Source organism: Panthera leo, chromosome E2, assembly GCF_018350215.1.
Source record: "Panthera leo isolate Ple1 chromosome E2, P.leo_Ple1_pat1.1, whole genome shotgun sequence".
NCBI lineage: Eukaryota > Metazoa > Chordata > Mammalia > Carnivora > Felidae > Panthera > Panthera leo.
In genome coordinates, this window is record NC_056693.1 from 3,819,433 (window position 1) to 3,845,022 (window position 25,590).

The window sequence follows — 25,590 nt, forward strand, 5'->3', positions numbered from 1 at the left end:
CTGATCAGGGGCGGGAAGTCGTCCGTCAAGTTTAGAGCCATTTTTAATTGGTTCTGAGGGGATATTCTGCCCCGCAGCCATTGGTTGGCTCCGGAAGTGGGTGGGGAAAGCGGAGGAAGGCATGGAGCGTGGGCGTTAAAGGCCGAGCACCTAATGAGAGGGAGACAGGTACCTTCAAGCCGGGGCCGAGCTGGAGTCGTCTGCCACTCAAAACAGCCCTGGGGCCACCGGGGAGGAGCTGGGCAAGAGGGCCCACCCCCTTCCCCTCGTTGGCCCTGGCCGTTGCCATTCGCCCCAGCGTATCCTGCAACGCCGCGAGGGGGTTGGTACCCGCCCCTGAGGCGTGTGAAACGGGGCGTAGCAGGCAGCGTCGGCCCCTGGACACATCCTTCCGCATCCCTTGTGTCCCAGCTGCGTCGTCTTCCTGCAAGTGTCTGTTGGGCATATCTCTGAGTCTCTGTACGGTAAACGGAGGGAAAGAAGCAGTGGCCAGTGCCCCAAGTCACTGGCACCTCGCATACCCATGGCAGGGGCATGGCGTTTCTGCCCTGCCTCGGCCTAGTTGTGCGGTTACTGTGGGGCACTGTCCTCCGCAGCCCGCTTCCTCGCCTCGGTGTTGTGGGTACGCTGCAGAAGGGACAGAGGGGGCTACCCTGTCCTCTCCCGCTCACTGCTCTGCGCTCCAGCGGGGAAGACTTGCCGACCTCGTGTGCAGGATCCACGTTTGCACTTCTACCGTCGTTTCCACGATAACTCCAGTTTGCCCTTCCGGGGTTTGCATTCGCAGAAGTACAGTGACTGTTTACTGAATGAATACGAGGGATGAAGTGTGGTTGACGACTCGGTAGGCAGTGGTACCCGAACCACCCACGAGGCATTTGCTCCGGGTCACATAGTGAATACATAAAAAAGATAAACCCAAGGAAGATGCAATTAAGAGCGGCATCTGAATCATCTGACAAGGGGAGATGCCTACAAATGCAGTGTTCTTAGGCCCACACGGACCTGAGGAGTGAAGCCTAGAGATCTGCGCTTTTACACACTTCCTGGGTGATTCCCATGCTTACTGGGGTTTGAGAGTCATTCATCAAGAGCTTCGCTCTTCAAAGTGTGGCCCTTGGATGGAGCAGGGCCTCTCAGAGGTCTTGGGAACCATTTGAAGACTTGCTAAAATGCAGATTCTGGTTCAGCAGATCCCAGATTCTGGTTTTTGACAAGTTTCCAGGTGATGCTGATGGTCCACACTTCGCATTTTTGAGTAGCAAGGATTCAGATCAGTGGTTCTCAAACTCGGCTGCAATTGGAATCACCTGGGTGGCTTGGAAAAAAAAGCCAGACACTCAGGGCTTACCCTAGGTGAATGAAATCTGAATTTTCGAGGATATGAACCAGATAGTAATTTTTAAATCTGCTTAGATGATTCCAACATGCAGCTAATCTAACAGAGAATTTTATGGAGCAGTGGGTTCTCAGTGACGTACCTGGACCAGCAGCATAAACATCACCTGGGAACTTATTAGAAATGCACATTTTTTAGCTCCCCCGTAGACCAACTGAATCAGAAACTCTGGGCCCTGAAACCCTGGTTTTAACAAGCCATCCAGGTAATTCTCAAGCATGTTCAGTTTTGAGCATCTCTGTTCTAAGACTATGCAGGACTGTGGCACCAGGTGACTCCGATTCTTTCTTGACTCTGGCCACGGAGGTGGAGGCTCTGAAGAGGGGCGGGCAGAGCGCCCTCCCCCGGGCAGACCCATCAGCAGAGATCAGCAAAGGCTGTCACTTCCAAACAGGGCTCATCTAAAGACTCCAGGATAAACGTGGGGACACAGCTAAGCGACCTAGGTAATTTGGCCGGCCACTAGAAGGATCCCCCGGGGTGATGTAGACTCTGATGTGAGAGAGGAGACTCAGAGAGCTGCTAAGGTCCACAGACTGAGCCCTGAACTGAGACACACTTAGAACAAGTGTGATGGGGGGCGGCCCAGAGACAGGAACAGGAAGGGAGATCTCAGCGAGGACCCAGCCGGCTAGAGCCCCAGGGAGAGAGCGAGATGGAGGGGGGAAGGCGGGCACAGGTGCAGGGCGGGCTGTGCACCCACCTCCTGGGTGACTAAGAGGGGCACTGCCCTCACGGGTCAGTGACCAGGCTCCGACACTCTGTGGAGCCCGGCTCCAGAACACAGCAAACGGGCCCCCGTGTGGGGCTCTTCCTGAATTAGCTCTTGCAGGGTAGCTGCTGGGACTGCCTCTGCTGCCAGCGTTGTCCCCACCTGCCTATAGGCCACGTGCCCCTCAGCCAAAGTGAAGGAGACCTTGGCTGAGCCCCGGTTCCAAGACAGCCTGGGGGCTCCACTTGCTGAGCTGGCAGGAACTCTGACAGCACTGAGTCCCTGCCAGCAGGGAGCCTGTGTGCTTGGCCCGATCGGGGCTTGGCTCACCACTCCACACACCGGACCCTGATGGGAAGCCCAACACCGAGCAGGTCCTGGGCGTCCTTCACGTCCTCACGAGGGACCTCTGGCATGGAGGCTTGCACACCTGAGACCCCACAGCCACCCCGGCTGGCCCGTTTTCAGGGCTGGGGCTTTGGGCAGCCATATCACTTGGGAGCATCAAAACAATGGACGTTCTCCAAGTGGTCTGGAGACGGAGAGGGCTCTGCTCTTCCTGGAATCCAGGACAGGGAAGCAAAGGGCCAGGGTGGGGCCCAGACACCACCTGGATCGGGAGCCCCAGCTTTGTCCCCCAAGCCCCACAGCGGACTCCTCCAGTCGTGCAGGTGTTTGACAAATGATCACTCCCCAGGAACAGAACCTGATAATGTGCTTTTAATTGCACTTTTTCCAAAAGTATCTCCCTTTCTAGGTAAAAAAGATGAAGCATGATAAAGACTGGCTCTATCCCCCAAGATGGGGAGGCCATCTTGGTGCTCAGGGGACTGGCTCCTCCCATGCCTCCTCGGACAGTCCTGGCACAGGGCTGCTGAGGGACACTCCCAGCCCGATCCTGACCCGGGTCTCTTCAGAAGGGCAGGGCCCGTAGCTTCAGGGGCAGCCACCTGGGTACAGTCCCTCAGGTGGACATGATGCCGCTCTTCTCGCCCTTGACCTTGAGGAACTCGGCCATGCTGGAGAAATACTTCTGGTTGGCCTCGGCCACCTTCTTCTCGGCTGCTTGCGGGTTCACAATCTCCAGGCCCTGGGCAGGCGGGGGAGGTGACGATGGGGTGGGGAGCTGGGCTGGCCGCTGACAGGATCCCGCCCCCCCCCACCCGGCCCCAGTAAGAGGATCATGAAATGTCAGGGAGCCCTTCTCAATGGTCCTGGGGCTCCAGGTGATGAGGACAGTTTGCCAGTCACCAAACTGCCCCCGCCCCAAAGGAGGACCTGGGCATCTGAATATTTAACAGGTCCTCCAGGTGATTTTAAAAACAGTTTCAGAACAGCCAACCCGGTTTGGTTCCTGAGTAAGGAAACCGAGTCACAGAGTGAAGCGGCTCCCCTGCCGCCGTGGTGCGAATCACACCAACCCCGGTAGGGACAGTGACCCGCGCTGGGGGCCCCGCAGTGGCTGGAACCTTTCCCAGTATCCTCCACACGGTAATCCTACCTTGCGGCTGAGGCCTCCCTGGGGGCCTCCAACCTGACCCCTCACCCCCTCTTCTCCGTGCACTTTCCACTTTCCGACAGGCTGTGTATCTTACCTACCTGACCTGCCACCCCATAAGGTCCACAAAGGCAAGGCTTACTGCCTGGTGTCTGTGGTTTTACCCCCGGCTCTTCCAACGGTGCAGGGGACTTAGGTGCTCAGCAGACCCTTGCTGACAGAGGAAAGCTGTTCTGTTCGATGCCGTGGGACACACCAGCCCTCTTTTGTGGGCGCGTAAGCCAAGGAAGGGACGGACGCAGTGGCTCCATCCTGTGCACTGGCCGGGCTGGGACCTCACCCTCCCAGCCAGCTATGAACCTTCTTACGAGGGCCTGCGGTTGTCCCAACCACCCAGCACCTCAGGGAGGGGCTGAGCCCGCTCGAGGTCACAGGGTCGCCCACAGCCTGAGTCTAAAGCCAGCCTGCGCTTGCTGGCAGGACCGTGTCCCTTCTGTCCCTGTTAACTTGAGCACCGGGGGGCCATGCCCTCCAGGGGCTTCACTGATGCCCCGTCCACACCAGCCCTGTGAGGAGCTCGATCGTGTGCCTGTCTCACAGGAGAAGAGGCTAAAGCCCAGGGCTGCTGGGAAAGCTGGGAGTGGAGCCGCCTGACTCTGGCGTCCAGTACCTGGAGTGGGGTGAAGGCCACACTGGAGGCTGTCCCTGACGAACGGTCGCGGATGGTGGACTTCCCTCCGTACACCACACTCTGCTTCTGCAGTGTCCGCTGTGGGGAGGTGGGGGCAGGGGACGTCTGGGCTTGCCCCGGGCTTGCCCACCGGTGCCCCCTCACCCCTGGACCCGCCCAGGCCTGGTCTGTACCTGCAGTGTCTTGGAGATCCTGGCTTTGGTGGCCTCGTTCACCTGTGTCTGCCGTACCCGCCCGCTGCCTGATTTGCCCAGATGGCCCAGGCTGAAGCCCAGGTCCTCCTGGTAGGCGTCCTCCTCGATCTGGTGGGAGGAGAAGGCATCCCGGAGTTAGACTCTCCATCAGCTAGACACCCGGCCGTTCACCTGATTCAGGTGCCTGCGGGGCCAAGATGACCCCCGAGAGGGGCCGTGTGTGCACGCACACGTGCGTGCACGGCGTTAACAACCGAAGCCGGGCTCGCAAACCAAAGGACACTCGAGCTAGTTCTTGCAGGACCAGCAGGGTGATGCTCAGAGAAGAGAGTGGCGGAGGTGAAGCCAGGGGAAGGACATGTACGGAAGGGCGGGGGGCAGGGGGGATAGGGCCGGCACAGAGTGCTGTGTAGGGGTGCATGGATGTGGGGGAGAGACTGGAGGCGGGGGTAGTGCCCCAGCAGAGAGGAGAAACGTGGCAGGGGACAGAGGGACAGCGCTTGTGACAAAGACGACCCCTGAGGCCCTGCAGTGGGAAAAGGGCGAAGTGTCCGGGTCGGGGTTCTGACCTCTCCAAAGCTCATGCGGTTGGCCTGCTTCCGGATCTCGGTCAGTCCCAGCCGCTCCTTCATCTTGCGGTACCTGGGGATGGGCACCGGGGGTCAGCTGGTGGGTGAGCCCCTTCCCTTTCCCTCCTCCTGACCCCGGGCCTCGGGACCCACCTGCGGCCGCCTCGCTTCTTGCGCTGCCCGTCCAGGGGCGCAGGCAGCGGCTTTACCTGCTTCACAGGGGGTGGCTCCTGCCACTTGTCAAACTTCCGCTCGATCTCGTCCTTCAGCTCGTAGCCCACCTGGGGAGGGCGCGAGGGTCCCATCAGGGCCTGGGGGACCCGTCCACTCTCGGGCCCAGACTCCTCACTGCACTACACACACAACTGTCTCCTCGATGGGGGTGCAGGCAGCCCCTCAAATGCAACACAGCCAACCCCAGGCCCGCGCCTCCTCCCCAGCCTTTGGCCCCAGCCTCTGCAAGTGGGGTCACCCGGGAGCTTCACCTCTGTGCTTTCTCTCCCAGCAAGCTCTTCCTTCAGAGAGACCCCAAATGCCACCCCCCTCCAGCACCTCTGCTGCAGCGAGGTCTCTGCAGGACCCACCCCGCCCCACCGCCAGGCTGGGGCCTGCGCACTGGCCGCTCCCTCCTCCTGGGTCTCTTCCCCCAGGCACTCACGGGAGCTGCTTGCTAGCTTGACCCAGGTGTACGTACATTACACCTTCACCTCTTCAGAGAAGCCCCCCGCCCCCGACATCCTGGTTGAACAGCGTCCACCTCCCCCACCAGCCCGGCACCCTTGGACCCCTACGCAGCAGTGACACGGCGTCCCTGGACACAGCACAGATGTCCCTGGCCCCCTCGCCCTGCCCCCAACCAGAACGTGCATGCGCACACAGGGCTTTGGTCTGAGCAGCTCACTGCGGTACCCCCAGCATCTCGACCAGTGGTTGAGAGGAAGAGAGAAAGGAGGGAGATCACAACCCTGAACACTGTGCCAGGCTGGGTGTCTGGACGCCAGTGCACAAGACACAAAACATATCCCCTTTCACAGAGCGGGTCTGCTGAGGAACACAGAGGCGAACTGAATGACAGTCTGGATGGTGACAGGTCCCGGTGCAGCAGGCAAAACCGCCCCACCAGGGTGTCCACATCCTCGTCTCCGCTCCGGATGGAACTTTGTGGGTGTGATCAGGTGAGAGATGTGAAGACGGGAGACGATCTAGATGGCCAGCGTGGGCCCCACGTCATCACCGCGTCCTTAAAGGAGTCAGAGGAGGACCCGTGGAGACAGGCCTCGAGTCAGGGAGAGACAGAAGACGCCACGCTGCCAGCAGTGTGGACGGAGGAGGGCTGCGAGCCCCGGGCAGCAGGCGCCTCCAGAAGCTGGGAAAGGCAGGGGGCGGATCCTCCCCAAGAGGCTCCAGAGGGAATGCTGTGCCAGCACCTGGATCTCAGCACAGCGGGACCCTCGGCGGACTTCTGACCCACAGGGCTGGACGACGACACTAACACACGACACCCCCGCCCCCCCCCCCGCACACTTAGAACAGTGCTCGTGTGTGCTGGGTCCCCTGATGGTGCCTCCCCCCAGGACACAGGACACACCACAGACCCACACAGACGCCCGCCCGTGCCTCACCTTCCCCTCTGTGCTCTCGTGGAAACTGTCCACGCGGGCTGCCAGCGTGCACTTGGCGGCCACCAGCCGGGCGGCTTTCCGTCGGAGATCCTGGAGCAGCAGGAAGGGGCAGAGTCAGTGAGAGAATTCGTTTGAGAGCCCTGAGCATTTCAGAAACCACAGGCACCAGGGCTCACCCTCTGCCCACCAGCGCTTCACCGTCCCTGCCACGCGTTACTGTGAAAACCTGTAATAACGTGTTACCGCAACAAACTATCACCATTGCTGTTTTCTTTCAGCCCACTTTTCAAAAACTTGAGCCCCTTTGCACAGACATCTATATTACTGCAGTGGAAGACTGTCACACGCTAAAAAGAAAGTGATTAAAATAGAACACATCCATCTGTGCATCAGAAAATTGTGTCCTGCGCCACGAAAGGCAGGTGGCCCATGATCTGAGATGCACCAAGATGGTACGCGTAAACCCACAGCCACGTCTCGATAAATAACGATAACAAAGTTAGCAGTGGCTCGCGTGGCGAAAAGCAGCCTTGCCCTAAGAGTTCCGGCCTGGCCCTCAGCTCTGGGAGGTAGCCTTTGTTGGCCTGGGACCTTGGACAAGGCAGAGACCAACCATGTGAGACGCCCAGGGGGATGTCTGGGTTACAGGATCTCAGTCAACCTGGAACCCAGATCAGCCACATGGGCTACCCGGTCCGGTCTACACAACTCAACCCCAGAGAAGACTCCCAACTTGGAGGCTCAGTGGGGCTTCCCTGGTGGCGATTCCCCCGCACGCTGTTACGTGTGGAGGCTGGGAGTGACATGGGCAACGGGGAGAGGAGGTCTGGAAGTGCCGTGGCTGCTACTTCTGGCTCCGACCCCACCCGCTTCCTCCCTTGGCTGCTGGGAGTCTGTCCTTTCGTGACAAACCACAATTCAAGTGCGTCAGCTCAGTGAGTCTGCACCTCCCTCTAGTGGGTTATTGAAGCTGGGGGTGGTTTGGGGACCCCTGCACCTCACAAGCTAATGCTTATGTTGCTTCTTATGTGCGAGCGTGACCTGAAGGTGTTGCATACATAAGAGTCCTCATCACAACCCTGGGAAGCAGGTTCTATCCCCCCCATTTTACAGACAGGGAGACTGAGACACAGAGCTCACATCTCTTGCCCCGTTGTTAATCCCAAGCCCAGCACATCTGCTCCAGGGTCCTTGTTCTTACGCTCCATGTGACCCTGTCGTCCGAGCTCCTGACCACTGTTGTCAGCTGTGACCAGTGGGAACCGGGGAGCAGAGGGGCAAGTTGCTGAGGCTCACGCTGCCCCCCGGACAAGGCTGCTTCTGCCACAGCAGAAGGTTCCACGGGGCCCACGTGTCAGGGCGGCTCACCGGGGGCAGAGACTGCACGATGTCGCTGTGGTAGATGTAGCCAGTGTGGGGCAGCACAGAGGTGGACGAGAAGCCGGACAGCGTCTTGCGCTGGGCCCCAAGCAGCATGATGTTGCAGGCGGGCATCTTGGAGAGGTTGGTCAGGCCCCCAGCCACCCCTGCGGCAGGAGAGAGGGAGGGAGGAGGTCAAAGGAAACACGGCACTTGTTTGGGGGCTCACTGCACACTTCGTGCCTTAACCTGAGCTTCTGGTTGAGTTCCCGAGCTGGCCCTGCTAGGGAGGGCTGATGGGTCCCGCTTCGGAGGGAGGACTCCGAGGAGGCCCAGAGAGGTGAAGCCACCTGCCTGACGGTGCACAGTGGGGAGGCGGCCCAACAGGAGCCCCCAGAGTCTACAGAGCTACACAGCCCCTGCTCTGTGTTAGAACAGCGGCCACCAGGCTGGGGACGCTCTGATGACGGGGCCTGGTGTCAGTCACCCCTGGGTTCCTGTGGGCTTGTCTCCAGGCCCAGCGCAGAGAAGCTGCAGATAAAAACGTTTACCTTTCATGGGGGACTGCTGTGTGCCAGGCTCCGCACTAGGCGTCTTTAAGGATTAGGTAAGCGATCAAGGCATGGTAACTTGCAAGTGAGCAGAGCGCCCCCCGCCCAGAAGCTGACGTCAGAGTCCCCAGAACCTTCGTGCTGCCTTATAGGACCGAAGGGACTTTGCAGACACAGTTAAGGACTTTGAGAGGGGCGGGAGGGAGGGGAGGATTCTATGAAGCACAAGGGTCCTTGTAAGCTGAAGGGAGAGGCAGAGAGTCACAGGGATGTGAGACAGGAGACTTTAAGGTGGGGAAAACCCGGAGCCAAGGGTGCAGGCAGCCTCTGGGGGCCAGGAAAGGCCCGGAAGCGGACTCCTTCCGCTCCTTCCTCCTAGAACCTCCATAAAGCAATGCAGGAGCCGGCCGACACCTTGATTTCAGCCCGGAAGTCACAGGAAAGTAGCACACCGTCAATCACCACTCGGGAAACTGAGGCACGTGAAGATGGGAGGTCAGTGAGGGGGAGGCAGGATCCACACCTGAAGTGATCTCGCCCCGAAACCACCGCAGCCCGCACACACCCGCCACTCCAGGCTGCGCTAGGAGCTGAACCGTGTCTCCCCAAATTCCTGTGTCGAAGCCCCACGCCCACGACCTCAGAATGTGGCTGTGTTTGGAGACGAGGCCACGAAAGAGGGGATTCAGGGGGAATGACATCACTGGATGGGCCCTGACCCAGCACGACCGGTGTCCCCACAAGAAGAGAGCACAACACAGACGCACAGAGGAGAGGCCAGTTGGGCAGACAGCCCCCTGCAAGCTGAGAACCCAGCCTGCCGACACGCTGCTCCCGCCTTCTGGCCTCCCAGCCTCCAGGACCCCGTGACAACGAACCTTGGTTTTTAAGGCCCCCACTGCCTGCCACCCCCGCCTGTGCTACTTTGTTATGGCAGCCGAGCAACCTAGCACACAGCTGCTCCACCCAGGTCCCCGAAGAGCCCCTCAGCTGAAGGGGCTAGGAGCCCGAGGGGGCGCCTGCTCGGAGACCGCAAGGAGTCTGAGGAGGCCCACCCTTCAGTCCCAACCCGTCATCAGGACTGCTGTCCCCATCTCACGGATGAAACCATGGTCCTGACGGCTCACACCGCCTATGCTGGGCAGCCCAGGGGTCTGTGCGGAGCCGGGAGCTGCCGGGACGTGCTGGCCGAGCAGTGCCGGGGTCCCCAGCAGCCACACCACCTCCTCCGGGCTGGTCAGGCCAGCCCTCCTCAGGGCCACCATTCTTTCTGCGGGTCTGCAGGACAAGCAGGCTGGCCGACCTCTGTGATCTCCAGGAGGGATGACAGGGAGAGAACAGGGCACTGGGGCCCTGGGCCAGATGCCCCGTTTCATACACGAGGGGTGTGGCTTCTCCACGATCACACTGTCCAAGGTCGGCCCTCTGCCCCCACTCTGCCCCAGGACCTCACCCATGATCTTTGCGGCTGTGGACGCCCCGATGATGATGGAGAGGTTGGGCGCGATGAAGGACATCCGAGACTCCACGTACTCGTAGATGCGGTGCTTGGAGGCGTTTAGCTCCAGTGCCATGTCACAGGCCTCCTCCAGCCGCTCCAGCTCCTCCTCCGACAGCTGCTGCCTGCGGTGGTTCGGGACTTAGGGACGTGGCTGGGACAGACCCGGCCCCTCCTGTGTACCCCACCTGACGGGCACGGGAGCCCTGTCCTTCTGGCTGTGTGCTCATGCGCAAACGCACGTGTGTGCACACGTGCACATGTGCGCATAGCGTATATGCATGCACGCACGTGTGCACATATACACGTGTAGCCACAGCATATATGCGTGTGTGCACATATGTACATGCACACAAGCATGTATAGGTGCACATGTACATGCGTAGGTATGACGTGCATGCACGCACGCACGTGCACGCGCATGCACGTGTAGGCACAGCATATACACACGCACACACGTGTGCACATGTACACACAGCATATATGCATGCATGCACAGTGCACATATACACGTGTAGGCGCAGCATATGTATATGTGCACGCACACGCGCACATATACACATGTAGGCACAGCACATACACGTGCATGCACGCATGTGTACATATACATGTGTGGGTATGGCATATGTGCACACACACGTGTGTGCACACACACACACGTGTAGGCACAACATATATGTGTGGATGCACGTGTGCGGCCTCAGGGCTACCGTAAGTGCTATTAGCCTGGAAGCGAGGGCTGCTGGGAATCCTAGGTTTTCAGTCAGCACCGCTTGTCAGCCCGGGCCGGGCCCTTGCCCACGTGCCCCTGCCGGCCCCTCCTCATCCTCCAGGCCTCAGCCTCGCCGAGCACCAAGGTTCCTGCCCTGCTGCTTCCCTCGGGCACCATCACCAGCTGCGATCCACCGAGCCTCCCGTCCACCTCTGGCGCTAGACAGCAGCCCCCCAAGGGGACCCCAACCCAGATTCTCAGCAGCGTGCCCAGCACACCCTGGCACACGGAAGGTGCCGGGCTAGTACTTGCTGAAGGAAACCACAAAGGTGGGCTGTCTTCACTGTCACTTTACAGAGGGGACCCGAGGGCAGGACGGCGAAGGGACCCGGCGGCCACAGAGCTGCGAGCCAGCAACCAAACCCGGCCATACCCCTCCCTCCCTCAGTTGCCCCGTCGCGCTTATGACGCACAGACGAGGGACCGTGGAGCCCGCCCTAGGCCCCTACAACCAAAGCCCAGTGGGCTGAGGCTCAAGGCTGCTCCCCCCAGTGGCGAGCTAAGAGCCCAGTGTTCTCCCACTAGAGACCCTGGCCCCTGCATGAGGCTGAGTCATCACCTCCTCCAGGAAGCCACCTGCCCCAGTCTGGAGAGGTGCCCCTCCTCTTGCGCCCCAGGCCACTCGGCACCTGTGTGCACTCTGACACTCGCCCTCCAGCCTGTGACCTGCGGGTACACCTGCCTCTCCCCAGACAGGAGCTGTTTTGCTGAGTTCTCTCTGTCCTCAGAACAGTGCCTGGCGCTCGGTCAGCATTTATTCAGTCAACAGAAGTGCAGCCCGAGGGAGGTCTCCACGCCACAGGGCTGTTCTGGAGCTAAGGACACGTCCTTCTCTTAGACACAGCATGGATGCCACAGGGGCAGGCGGACACCAAGGGCCCCAAACCAGGTCCCTGCCTTTACGGACACCTTCATCCCACCGAGGGGGAACGTGCCCGAGACAAACGCTTGTAACCCAGGCTGGCCCTCTGCCTCACCACTCAGGACCTCCAGGCCCCACACTCACTCCACATGCGTGGGACAGAAATGAGCTGTCCTCCTGAGACAGACACCCGCCCACTGGGACCCTGAGATCCTCCTCTGCCATTAGATGGGCCTGCTGGGGCCCCGGTGACTCCTCGCCCCTGAGCACGCACCCCTGGGTGGTGGAGGCGGTGACGCTGACGACCATGATGGTGGCGTTGGTCAGGATCTGCTGCAGGTTCTCGTTGTTCTTGCACTTGTCCAGGCTGTTGCCCAGCTCCTGGGGGCGAGAGGGCAAGAGAGGGGAGGCCCGGAGACTCAGGGAGGCCCGAGAACCTCTCCTGCTCATGCAGCCACCCGGGTCTCTTCTGGGGACACTGGCAAAGCTGGGCTCTGTACACAGAGGACCTCCTACCAGTTCCAAGAACTTCCCTGCTGAGGGCATCAGCACCACACTGCTGATCCAGAACCAGCCACCCAGGGAGGCCCTGCCACCCGTGTCAACTCGGAGCGCAAACACGACCATGCTGCTTCCCTGCGCGGACGGCCCCCTACCATCCTCCTCTCCTGGACTCACGAGGGAGCCTCCTCACCCGTGTCCCTGCTTCCACCTGGGCCTGACCCTCCCAGGGCTTTCCTGTAAGGCCCAAAGCCTTGGAGGTCAGATGGCATCCGGCGTCACCAACTTTGTCTCCCCACCGCCGGCCGCCTCGGGGTCTTGGTGCTCATAAGTTCCCCCAAGTCTCTGCACGGCTTCCCCTGCATCAACCTTCAGATTTCCACTCAAATGCCACCTGCTCCAAGCACGGCCAGAGAAGCGCTGGCCGACACGGGGCACCCCCTCATCTCCCTCCCTGCTTCCTCGGCCTCAACCAGCTCCAGGCCCTTCTTGGGAGGCCCACCCAGGGAAGGAGTGGGCCTGGAGGTGGGCAGAGCAGCCTTGAGAACATTCCTTCCAGGCTCCACCCCTTTTTTGCTGGGAAGCCTAGAGCAGCTCCTGGCCTCAAGAGAACGGGGAGGGCAGATGAGCCCTCGGGAGCCGTGGCTCCAGGCCGCTCACCTGCTCTCTGTTCCCAGGGGCCGAAGGCTGACCGAGGGGAGTCTTTCCCCTTAGACCCGGGGGTCCAAGGGCAGGGCCCTGCCCCCCATCACTCAGTTCTTCCTGAGTCCCCACTTTGGTGCACTCACCTTGACCGTGCGGATGTAATCCAGTGCGTTGGGGACCAGGGACTCCAGTTCGGGGAATCGCTTTGAGTACTTATCCCGGATGAACTTGTGGATGATGTCTGAAGTGGACAGAGAGGCGAGGCGTCTGATGAGGGGGCAGGCGGACTCCGCTGGCTGTCCCCAACATCCACTGCCTCTCTTCCCTTAGTGACTGAAGCCCTGAATTTAGCGGGGCTCACGGCCACCCAGCAAAAACGCCGTTTCCCTGCTGCACGCAGCCACGTGAGTTAGTTCTGGTTTACGACACGTGATCTGAAGTGAAATGCAATTTCCAGGTCACCCCTTAAAGAACTGTGCCCTCCTCCTCCTTCCTCTTTTGCCGGTGGGATGTGGAGGTGGGCAGTCACCTTGGACCCTGACACAGGTGGCAGATCAACAAGACAGAAAGGGCCCGACACCAGATGCCGCGACTTTAGGCCTGGGGGCCTCACCCAGACTCTCACATCACAGGAAAACACGCTTCCTTCTCAAATAAGCCACTCTGCTACAGCAGCCGAACCTGGACTTGAACTAAATGAGGAGTCTGGGGGCAGGACCCTGGGGAGGCCAGTGGGGAAGGCGACCAGGATCCTGCCTCTGCCCTCCTTGGGGACTGGAGGGGGCCGTGAGGGACGCCAGGCAGGGCCATCTCTGCTCGCCCTTCAGGGCACTCACTCAGTTCGTTCTCGATCTCCACGGTCAGGTTGTTAGCGTCCACGATGACCCGGTATTCAGGGGCCGCCTCGACTGGTCCCATCACTGTGAGGGGGAAAAACAGCCTGGGGGTGTGTGTGTCTAGGCTCCCGCACCTGGGGGGAGACGGGGTGTGGCTGGAGGGGCTGGAGGAATAAGCCTGGAGGTGGGTGTGCATGTCTGCAAACCCCCCATCTCTCCCCCTCCAGTGCGCCCTCCAGGCGTCATGACCCCATCTTGCCCTGGAACTAACCCTCCGGCGGCTCCCCACACCACGAGGCCACGGGCCTAGCTCCCCAGACTGCAGTCTGAGGCTCCCAAAAGCCAAGAAGCCCTGGGAGAACAAGAACTGCGTCTGTTTCCCAGGGCTGCCCCCTCCCTGTGCCCAGAACAATGCCTGGCACACTGGTGCCACTCCGGGGTATCAGCTGGCCTCTGCACCGTCCCAGCCCCACCCTCTCATGACGCCCCAAAGGGCTGACTGCAGTGCCTGAGCACCCAGGGCTGCTTTGCTCTCCTCTGGGCCTCTGCATATGCTGTTCCCTCCCCCTGGTACATCCCTTCCTCACATCGGTTTCTGAAACGTTCCTCTCCAGGTTTCAACAACGATAACAACGACGGTGAAGGTATCACCATCAGCAGCAGAAGCAGCAGCTGACACACACAGGACTTACCGTGTGTCTCCCACCGTCCCAAGCATCTTGCAGGCATTAACCTCTTACCCACAACCAGCCAGAGGTGTGGGCGTCAAATTAGACCAATGTTGCACAGAAAGAAATGGAGGGACACGGCCTGATGTCACAGAGCCAGCAGATGGCAGAGCTGAGATATGGCCCCAGAATCCACATTCTTAACTCTGATGGCTCAAGTGTCTCTACGTCCCTAGGACTCGGAAGGCACCCTGGAATCGTCTCTGCTCCCTCGGCACAACCTGCATATCCATTAGACACAACCGCCACCCAGTGCTGAGATGTCCCGTGCCCGCCTCCCACTCTAGATGCCCGGTGACATCAGGTCTGACTTAACCCTGAGCCTGACCCGACACGTCACTTTCACTGCTCCCCACAGCTCGTCAGATGGAGAAGCCCCCTAGCTTGGTGTTCAGAACCCTGCAGGATCTGGCACTTTCTTCTGCCGCCATGAGCACAGCAGATAAGCGAGGCTCTACACGCACAGCTCCTTCCCAGGGCACGCGGCCGCTGTTCTCCGTCTGGTGTGTGGATTCACGCTTCAAAGTCCATTTCAGGTACTGGCTCTTCCCTGGCCCCAGAGCTGGGGTCAGCCCGCCCCTCCAGCGGCTCCAGCGTCCGGAGCCCCCTCCATCCCAGCAGGTGCTGCCCACCAGCAGCTGCCTGGACCTGCCTGTCAGCTCCGCCAGAGCCTGAGCTCAGAGTGGAGAGCTGGGCGGATTCCCCAGGGCACCCGGTGCCTCCAGGGGCCCGCCACTGAGTGCCTCAGGAAAACTTTAAAGAAAAGAAGCGAAGAGCGGGGAGCAGGTCTGACCACCCGCTGCTGTGCCCGACAGCGTCCCGTGGCCGCTTCAGCAGTCAGTTCCATCCCAGAGCTCCCCCTTGGCAAGAAGACCGCGAGCAAGCTCTGAGCAACCTGTCAGAGCTGAGCTGAGCGCTCGAGACACCCCAGCACTCCCGGAAGCTGGTGCTCCGATAACTGCCCGCTGCAGGGTCACTCACTACTTACCAAATGATACCAGTTTTCCACACACGATGGCAGTAATGTTCCTTCTCTTTCTTTTTAAAAAATATTTTTTTTACATTTATTTATTTTTGAAAGACAGAGAGAGACAGCACAAGTGGGGGAGGGGCAGAGAGAGAGGGAGACACAGAATCCGAGGCAGGCTCCAGGCTCTGAGCTGTCAGTACAAAGCCTGATGCAGGGCTCAAACTCACAGACCGCAAGATCATGACCGGAGCCAAAGTCGGACGCTTAACCGACTGAGCCACCCAGGCACCCCTCCTTCTTAAGTAAACTGAAGGAAAAAACCATGCTGCTTTAGAGAAAAATGTAAAGTAAATAATGAAACGAGTGGTTTACGGAGGTGGCAAAACCCTTAACCGGACACGTGAATCACTGACACTTGAGAAGCCTTGAGGGGAGTCCTTCTGCAGCAAGTAAGCGCTTGGCGAGAACTTAAGAAGTGTCAGCTTCATGATGCAATGTATTCTCAGGAGAGAAGGGAACCGGGTTGGGATGGAAAAGAAAAAGAAAGGGGCGCCTGGATGGCTTAGTCAGGTAAGCGTCCGGCTCTTGGTTTCGGCTCAGATCACGATCTCCCAGTTTTGTGAGATCGAGTCCCGTGTCAGGCTCTGTGCTGACAGCGTGGAGCCTGCTTGGGATTCTCTCTTTCTCTCTCTCTGTCCCTCCCCTGCTTGTGCGCTCTCTCTCAAAAGTAAATGAATAAATATTTAAAAAAAAAAAAAAGAAAGGAAAAGAAAAGAAAAGAAAAGAAAAGAAAAGAAAAGAAAAGAAAAGAGGGCTCTCAAAAAGTCTGAGAAGGAGGCAAGCCGAACTTCCAAAGCCACAAGCAGTGGAGGAGCCAAGGGGCGGGGCAGGGGAGGGACGTGGGAGGGGGAAGTTACCTTCTGAAGCTTTGGCTTGCTTGCTGATATACTCCTCGATCTTCATCATGATCTCAGCAAACTGCTCAGGGAAGACAAGAGAGTCGGAACTCGGAACTCTTCAGGAAAAAGAGCTACTGCGCACATCACCCCTGCGGGGAGCCCCTATTTACAGCCCGCTCACCATCTTGCTGTCCCACAGCTTGGCGATGCTCTTGACCGAATCCCCGGAAAGATCCAGCTGTGTCTCCTCCTGCACATCCTCGATCGCCGGCTCCTCTTCTTCCTCCCCATAGCTTCCTCCTTCCTCCTCTTCCGCCGCTTCCTCAAGGTCAGCCAGAAGCTCATCTGCCAGAGACATGCCGAGACCTATGGGAAGGGAGAGCGAGGTCCCCCCTTCATTAACGAGAGGGGGCTTCTCCCCAAGAAGGCCCTGGTCCTTATTGGATCGACCCCACGAGCAAGCAAGCTCCATAAGGACAGGTGTTTTCATCTGCTTTGTTCTTCAGCTTCTAACTGTGTCTGGCATATAATAGGTGCTCAATAAATACCCAGTGAATCACTCCATGAACAAACCTTCCAGAACCAGGTGGTCTCTGGTCACAGCTCCCACCACCTACCCTTCTCACACTCACGTCACTGGCAAGACACAGCACGCCCCTCATGCCACCACCTAAGACTCAAAAAAATTCACATCCTCTCTTTGAGATTGGACGTCTCCTAGGATCCTTTTTTCTCCTATAACAGAGATCCCTCCCCAAAACTGTAGGGCCCCAAAAGAGTGACAGATACCCTAAAATATTGATCTCCCTAAACATCAGGGCAACCAGGTGGGGCCTAAGGTGTCTAGAGGCCCTCATGGCCGGTCCCCTCTGGCCATGAGCAGCCTCCTCACGTACTCCAAGCGCTGGACAAAATTATTATTTTGAGTCCCAGAGGGTGGAAAAGAATGGGAAACACTACTCATCAAGATACAATCCCACTGTTTTTTTTTTCGTTTTTGTTTTTGTTTTGTTTTAACGTAAAACACCTCTCCTCCTTCCCGTTCCTCCTTCCTTTCCATAAAACAACCCCCCTTCCTCATTTCCTTCCCTTCTACACTGCCGTCCCTGGAAGGAAGTATAAAAACAGAGGCTGCATGGGTAATGTGTCGAGTGAAGCACGCTGGGGGCTGGGCCCCCGGGAGCAGCGGGACTCGGACACCGGGGGCCTCACGGCCAATGTAAGCGCGCAGCCGAGGCGCAGCTGCAGACACGCCTGGCCAAGCGGCCAAACATGTTGTCAGGTGCTCTTTCTTCAACAAAAAAGATTCAGAACTTTGACGCAGAATCTCTGTTTCAAAGTTTCCAAGCGATCATTTAAGTGGATAATTTAAAACTATAACCCCCGAAATCCCCGCAGCACAGGCCAAACCCAACGGATCACGGGACAGATTTGGCCCCTGAGGCGGCAGTTGGGGACAAGCCTCAGAAGTCCAGTTGCGCGTATGAGACCCTCCTGCCTCCCTGCGCACGCCGGCCCCCGGCCCCAGGAATCAGGGCTCCCGCCCTCCCCGCGTCCACAGCGCACACACCTCTTCCCAGCCGGCAAGACGGTTTCTAGGCGAGTCGCTTCCCGACAGCGGTTGACGCTCACCGATGACGTCTCAGCTTCGCGCCGTCGTCGCGGCAAAGCTGCGCTCTGATTGGCTCCCGCCCTGGGCTGCCTTTGGAACAACAACTTTATTAGCTCCTGCCGCTAGGCGGAGAAGCGGTGAGTCCGAGAGGAGACGGATCTGTCCGGTTTACGGCCTGCCGAGGACTGAAGCTGCTAAGCGGAGAATCGCCGTAGCCGGGCGAGAAGGTGTCGAGACAAGAATAAAGACGGGGACAACTCGGACACTAGGAGAGGAGTGCGACGAGAAAGCAAGGCCTTTAAGCCGGGACTCGGGGTGGAGGTGGAGGGGGTGGGGAGTGAAGCCGGAAATAGGGAACTACAACCCCCAGAAGGCCTAGCGGCTAAGTCCCGGATGCCGTGGCCGTAAAGCCTGATGGGACAAGTAGTTTTGCGAACGACTTAACCTGGAGGTTTGCGAGGTTGGAAGTTCTGAGACCCGCGGCGTCCGGAGAGGGAGACAGACATGGAACTGGAACAGAGAGAGGGGTGAGTGGCTTTGCATAAAACTACGACTCCCAAGAGACATTGCGGTTGCAGCACGTGCAGCCGTCTGCGCTTTTAGCTGAGGGTGGATGGGTATTGTAGTTCATGCAACTGCTTTCGCTTAGCGCTCTTAAGGGACCAGGGTCTGTGCTGGGCCATCCGCGGGGAGAAAGCTACGGTCTGGAGTTTTGGATCCTAGGACCAGGGGTCGGGAGCCTGGGCTCCTGGATCCTGGGACGAAGGGCTGGGGGCTTGAACTCCTTCGGATCCTCGGGGAGCAAGAGTCTGGAGGTCTGGATCCTGGAACGAAGGGATGGGGCTCGGATTCCTGTGGGACTCTAGGATCTGAAGGATCCGGAGGGGGCTGGGGGCCGGGAGTTCAGGGTCCCTGAGCCCCCTGACCTTGCAGGACCATGGCAGCCGTGGGCTTTGAGGAGTTCTCAGCGCCGCCAGGCTCAGAGTTGGCGCTGCCTCCGCTGTTCGGTGGTCACATCTTGGAGAGCGAGCTGGAGACAGAAGTGGAGTTCGTGTCTGGGGGTCTGGGCGGCTCTGGGCTCCGGGAGCGAGATGAAGAGGAAGAGGCCGCCCGGGGACAGCGGCGGCGCCAGCGAGAACTAAATCGAAGGAAGTACCAGGCGCTAGGTCGGCGCTGCCGGGAGATCGAGCAGGTAGGTGAGTGCGGATTCCTCGGCTTGGGGGCCCCTTGGCCTAAATCACCACCCCTTCCCCATCTCTGCCCATATGCCAGCTTTCCTTACCTAGCTGAATGAACCTTTCATTCATTTATTCATTCATGGTTCGTTTGCTCTGCGCCTGTTACCTGTCGGGCACATGCAAAGCACCTGGAGAGCGGTGTGCTCACCAGCGACCCTGACCACCCAGATCAGCTCACTGATGTTTCCTACGTGCCTCTGGTGCTCCCGCTGATCAGGCTTTTCAAGTCCCCCTTACCCCTCGCGTCAGGCTCTCACGTCCTGTCCATCCTGCCTCTTCAATCCCGCTTGGATCCTTCTCCTGTCCATCCCCATGGCTCCTGCCCCAGACACAGGTTCTATACACAGCATCACAGCATCAGCTTCCTTGGTGAGAATGAGGAACGCACCTTTGGCAGGGACCAGATCTAGAAAGGCCAGGAACACCAGGGCACGAAGTTTGGGTTTGGTTTTGTTTTGAAGGGAGGAGGAGCTCCTGAAAGTTTTCAAACGGAGGGAGGAACAGGGTCAGATCTGGGTGTTTGAAAGACTGAGCTAGGTTGTGTTAGTGTCACAGGCCTCCTGTCACCAGGTACTAAGTAACGGCAATGCACCCTCCCGTAGTTATGGAGGCTGGAAGGGCAAGGTCAGGGTGGCGGCGGGCTTGCTTGCTGGCAGTCATGGTGTTCCCTGACCGGTGGATCTCTGCCTTCATGTGGTGTTCTCCCTGTGCATGTCTCTCTGTGCCCCAGCTTCCTCCGTTTGGAAGGACACAGTCATGTTGGATCAGGGCCCACTTAGTGACCTTTGACTCCAACACCCCTGTGAAGACCCTATGTGCCAAGAAGGTCATGTTCTGCGGTACTGGGAGAGTTAGGACTCCACCCACACCATCCAAACCCTCACAGTGGTGATGGGGAGCGCTGGAAGAGGGGCGGCTGGTGTAGTGGCCCGGGCAGGACAGCACGAGGTCTGAGCTGGAGCGGGGGGTCAGGAGGCGGCAGATGGAGACCGTGGGTGGGCGTTCAAGCCGTCTTAGGATGAGGAGTGCGTCAGGCTGCCTGGAGCAGGACCTCGGTTCACCCAGGGCTGGCTGGATGTGTGCTCTGACAGGAGGTGTTGGAGGACCACGGGGCAAGTGGGAGGGAGCAGTCAGCCCCGTGTACTAAAACGTCCCCCCTGAAGCTGCACTAAAGCCCAAGCTGTGTACGCCCAACGGCAGCTAGGATGTGCACAGGACGCGAAGAGCCATTTGGTTTTATGTATGTGTGTGCGCGCAGGCGTGCACTAGATGGTTTGTGGACAGATCGGGTGTAACGTACACGAACCAGACAGCATACATCTCGAACTAGACCGCGGTTGCCTCCACGCCGTCCTTCAGCTCACCCCGACCTTCCTCCCTCCTCCACCGCTGCTTTCTTACTCTTCCCCCTGGGGACTCCTCTCGGGGAATTCCACAACAGCAGTGACAGCAGTAACATTTCATCCCAGGAATCCTGCGTTCACAGGGCTTTTCAGTACCCGGGTGGTGCCATCAGAGCGACCGCTGTCATAGGGGAGCACCCACCGTGTGCCAGGCTCCCCCAAGGCTTTCCGCACAGGGCATCTCCGGGCTCCCTGCTGTCTCCACCCACTCCACGCCCCACCCCTGCACTGCCCCAGCTGGCAGTGGGGACCCCAGCCCTGTTTAACACGTCATGCTGGGGTCCACAGGGACTCAATCATCTGCTCAAATGGAGCTGGCATTTGAGCTTCTGCTCTTAGCCCCACCTCCCCCGCCCCACTCCCCATTAGGAATAGGTGGTGGTGTTATTCCTGTTTTTACAAATGCAAACAGCTGAGGCTCAGGGAGGTTCTAAGGAACTGGCCCAAGGTCACCCAGCAAAGTGGCAGGCTGGGGTCGGAGCCCACGTCTTCTGACCCAGGGGCGGAACCTGCTCATCTGTGTCTCTCTGATGGCTCCAAGGTAGCCAGCTCCTGCCTAATCTCCAGCAAGTTGGCCTGTTTGGTGTTGCGCGACACTTGACATGACAGAAAGTCATGCATTTATTAGCAAGTATGCGTGGAGCACCGCCTCTGCCAGGCTCTGCTTAAGGCATGGGGACACAGGCACAAGTCCCTGTCCTTTGGAGCTTATGTCCCGGTGGGGGAGACAGACGGTGAGCAAGAAGAAAAGTGGGTGGGCGAGAAGGCAGTGAGGAGTGTGGGAAGGAAACAAGCCGAGAGGAGGGGCTGGGCGCCCAGGTTCTGGGGGGCAGGGAGAGGGTGCTGCAGTGTAGTGGGAGGTCCCTGACTGGGAATGTGGGAGCTCAGACTTGAGGGAGCGGTGCAGGCGTGTGGGGGAGCCCCCAGGACAGAAGGAGGCCCACCGGAGTGGAGGGGATGGAGGGAGAGGCTGTGTGGCCGCTCCCGGGGTCACGGCACGGCACGGCACGTGTGGAGTAAGCGACGGGAGTCCCGGTGACCCTTGCGCTCTGCTGCCTCCCTGCAGGTGAACGAGCGGGTCCTGAACAGGCTCCACCAGGTGCAGAGGATAACCCGGAGGCTTCAGCAGGAGCGGAGGTAACCCCTTGCATGTCAGGCCGGGCCCCCTGCCTCCGCTCCCCCGCTGCTGCTTCCGCCACCTCTCGGGCTCCCGGCCCCCTTCCTGTCGGCTCAGCGCTTGCCCCCAGCGCTTGCGGCTTGCCAGGGCCGGGAGTGGAGTCCGCCTGGCCGGGAGACGCGGGGGGTGGGTGGGGGAGGGGGGGGGGACGAGGAGAGGCGGGGCGAGAACGAAGGGGCGTGGCGTGAAGCCACGGGCTTGGCTTCGGGCAGTGTTGCTGGGGGACTCTGAGCCTGCTTCCTGTCTCAGTTGAATACCCACAGGTGGCGACTTCACCTGAAACTTCATTAAAGTTGAAATTTAACATCTGTCAGGACACACTTAGTTCGTTGAAATGAAATAGAAAATTCGCAACATCAAAAAGCCCGTTCCTGTGTCACTGTCACCACATGCCAGGTGCTCCCCAACAGCGGCAGGTGGGCAGTGGTGACTACAGTGGATGGTGCAGGTGCGGGAAGTTTCTGGGTGCACTTCCGGAACACTTGTAACACCGTGGCAAGGCCACCTAAGCGCTGCCAACCCTCGATCCTGTCTGCAGCTCTGGACAGTGTCCACCCGCTGGACAGTGACTTCTGGTCACCTCACAGGCATCCAGAACTAACCCTGATCTCACCCCCTCAGCCCCCCGTCTGCTCGCGTCGGAGAATGAACCTTCCCAGCTGCTGCTTTCTGTCCCCCCCTCATCTGCTGCAACCTCAGAACAGACCCAGGATGCCAGCACCCTGGGCCCAGGGACATGGCTCCTTGTCCAATTCCTGCCACCCTCTCCCTGGCCTCTTAACCTCTCCCAGGTCCCCTGTCCCAACACCCTGGGTGAACCACTTTTCCTATCTGCACCAGTAGCCAACATCCTCTTTACAGTAGAACCAAGAGAGCTTACGAAGCCGGCAGTGGCCTGCGTGGCTGAAACATCACAAGGTTGGGAAGGTATCTGGAGCTGGTAAACTCCCCTCAACAATACACATCAGTCAGGACGGTTCACCCTCTGAACCATCTATCTGGAGCTCAGCCCTGTGGTTCTCACAGTGTGGTCCCTGGACCAGCAGCGTGGGAACTTGCTCTTGGCTCAGGTCATGATCCCAGGGTCAGGGGATCAACCCCCTGCATCAGGCTCTGTGCTGACAGTGCAGAGCCTGCTTGGCATTCTCTCTCCCCCTCCCTCTCTGCCCCTCCCCTGTGTGCACTCGCTCTTTCAGAAAAAAAAAAAAAAAAAAAAAATGCCACTATGTAAAAACGGTAAGGCAGTTCCCCCAAATTTAAGAACAGAATTACCATGAGATCTAGCAATTCCGTTTCTAGCGTGTCCCCAGAAGAATCGGAAGCAGGTCACTAGCAGAGGTGTGCCCACCCAGGATCCTAACAATATTCACAAGAGCCCAAATGTGGAAGGCCCCAAGCATCTGGGTATGGGTGAGCGGAGGAACAAAATGTCTGCACGTGAGAGTATGATTCAGTCTTAAAAAGGAAGGAAATCCCACCACAGGCTACACCGTGCACGAGGACATTGTGCTTAGGGAAGCAAGCCTGTCCCAGAAGGACAAGATACCACGTATACGAGGCACTCAGTCAAGGTCACAGGGGCAGAAAGGAGAATGGTGGTGGTTTAATGGGGCAGGGTTTCTTTCTGGGAAGAGGAAGAGAGCCCCGGAGTCGGATGGTGGGACGGTTGCACAGCAGTGTGAACGTACTTAATGCCGCGAAGCTGCACACTTAAAAACGGTTCCGCTGGCAAACCGTATGTTATGAACGTCTTACCATAATTCTTAAAAAACACTTTTTTTAGAAGTTAAAAAAAGATAAAGAGTAAGACGGACCAAGTCACTTCTCTGCTCAAAACCCTGCAGAGGCTCCCAGCTGAGTCCCCAGCACACCCCCTGCTCCCGCCTCAGGGCTGCTGTACTCGCTGTGCGTTCAGCCGGAAAGGCTTTCCTGCCATTCCCTCGCCTCCGTGAGGCGGCCCCCACCGTCCATCTGAGGTTCAAGCCCTCTTCCAAGTATCCTTGTATTCTCCTCCCTACTTTTCCAGCTTACTCTTTTTTTCTTATTTTAGAGCGAGCACGTGTGTGCTGGCGGGGGGTGGGGGTGTAGGGGGTCAGGGGGAGAGGAGAGGAAGAGTGAGAATCCCAGGAAGGCTCTCTACACTGTCAGCACGGAGCCTGACGCAAGGCTTGATCCCATGACTCTGAGATCATGACCGGAGCCGAAATCAAGAGTCGGACGCTTAGCTGCCTGAGCCACCCAGGCGCCCCACAGCTTACTCTGCTCTGTTGATTGGCTGATGGTCCCCCTGCAAAACTGAGCTCAGTGTGCACAGGGGTTTCGTTTGGTTCCCCAATGTGTCCCTAGCACTGAGAACACGGGTGCAGAGCTGCTGTGGACACACCATGAGACTGCATGATAAGCACTCCTCCGGGCGCCGGCCCACAGGTAGCATTCAGAGCTTAAACAAACAGAAGAACCCCAAAGCCCTGGAAGCCGAGACGGAAGCGGAGAAGGCGGCATCAGCAGGAGTGCCCTGCACCTTTCTCTAGCCCTTTGGTTCCTGGTAAAGAACTCAGCCGACGCCGGAATGTTCTCTGAGCCCGCACACAGTGAGCACTAGGAGATACCACTGTCTAGCTGCAGGGTCACCCTCACGGCCACCCGCCCACACAGGGTTGTGGCGTCCTGTTGACAGTTAACAGGTGAAGAGAGGTCACCTAGTGCGGCCCAGGGTCCCACTGGCTGGGCAGGTATCAGGCACTCAGGTCTCAGATTTGGGAGCTCCGAACCCCTTTCCCGAACCACCGGACGCTGACGCTGTGCCCCTGGGGGCCTCTCTCTGGAGCAGGTTCCTCATGAGAGTGCTGGATGCCTACGGCGATGACTACCGCGCCAGCCAGCTCACCATCGTGCTGGAGGTGAGCGCGGCCTCCTGGCGGGCCGGGCGGGCCGGGCGATGGGATGCAGCCTTCATCTGCTGCCCCTTCCCCCCACCAGGACGAGGGCAGCCAGGGCACAGATGCTCCCACCCCTGGCAACGCGGAGAACGAGCCCCCAGAGAAGGAGGGGCTGTCCCCGCCCCGAAGGACACCCGCACCCCCAGAACCCAGCAGCCCGACCCCTGGTGAGGGGCCCAGCGGGCGCAAGAGGCGGCGAGGGCCCCGGGATGGACGCCGAGCCGGAGCTGTGCTGACTCCAGAACTGGCCCCAGTGCAGGTGGGACCAGGGCTCCTGCTTTGTGACAGTGCTGTGGGAGCCGGGCCCTGCGGCCCATGTAGGCTCAGGCCTGGGGCAGCTGGAGGAAGCAGGTTGGGCTGCAGGGGCCGGGATGGGCAGGGAAGGAGAAAGCTGGAAAAAGCCAGGTGGGGACTTGGGTGGAAAAGGAAGGAGAGAGACCTGGAGAAGGGAGGGGTAGGAGGGGGGCAGGAAGGAGGATGGAGAAGGTTGGGAGAGACCTGGAGGAGGCTGGGTAGGGGGCAGGTCGGAGGACTGGAGCAGGTGGGGACAGAGGAGGAGGAGGAGGATCAGAGAACAGGGGTGGAAGGGAAGGCAGGGCTGTTGGGGTTCTCCCCGAGGTGCCTGAGGTTGTCTGAGGAGGCAGAATGGTGAGGCCAGCGGCCTTTCTCTAGGTCCCAGGCCTGCTCATGCCTGCCCCTCTCTCCCCCAGATTAAGGTGGAGGAAGACTTCGGCTTCGAAGCAGATGAGGCCCTGGACTCCAGCTGGGTTTCTCGGGGGCCAGACAAACTGCTGCCCTACCCCACTCTAGCCAGCCCCCCCTTTGACTGACCCCCCTGCCTCCAATAAACTGACCCACAGACTTGCCTTGGCCACCGTCTACTGTTTCCACCTCTGATCGCACACAAACTCAGAT

General features: G+C 59.1%; 2 protein-coding genes across 3 annotated transcripts; one reads left to right on the forward strand and one right to left on the reverse strand.

Annotated features, from left to right (window-relative positions):
- Positions 1-2,809: 2,809 nt before the first annotated feature.
- Positions 2,810-17,958, reverse strand: PRPF31 (pre-mRNA processing factor 31). The gene is made up of 14 exons (XM_042918883.1): positions 17,877-17,958; positions 16,488-16,672; positions 16,325-16,385; positions 13,710-13,793; positions 13,017-13,114; positions 12,002-12,108; positions 10,049-10,218; positions 8,054-8,211; positions 6,686-6,775; positions 5,217-5,344; positions 5,064-5,136; positions 4,474-4,602; positions 4,280-4,378; positions 2,810-3,201 (listed from the first exon to the last, which is right to left on the reverse strand). Exons 2-14 carry the CDS (start codon positions 16,662-16,664, stop codon positions 3,076-3,078), a joined length of 1,500 nt encoding a protein of 499 aa, XP_042774817.1. The 5' UTR covers positions 16,665-16,672; positions 17,877-17,958; the 3' UTR covers positions 2,810-3,075.
- A 78-nt stretch (positions 17,959-18,036) lies between these two features.
- On the forward strand, positions 18,037-25,536 carry TFPT (TCF3 fusion partner). Of its 2 annotated transcripts, none has more exons than XM_042918918.1 (6): positions 18,037-18,445; positions 18,852-19,110; positions 21,626-21,696; positions 24,567-24,636; positions 24,716-24,934; positions 25,386-25,536. In XM_042918918.1, exons 1-6 carry the CDS (start codon positions 18,423-18,425, stop codon positions 25,503-25,505), a joined length of 762 nt encoding a protein of 253 aa, XP_042774852.1. In that variant the 5' UTR covers positions 18,037-18,422; the 3' UTR covers positions 25,506-25,536. The 2 variants fall into 2 exon arrangements, with proteins under 2 accessions (XP_042774852.1, XP_042774854.1); XM_042918920.1 differs by lacking the exon at positions 18,037-18,445 and adding an exon at positions 18,481-18,733.
- The last annotated feature ends 54 nt before the right edge of the window (positions 25,537-25,590 follow it).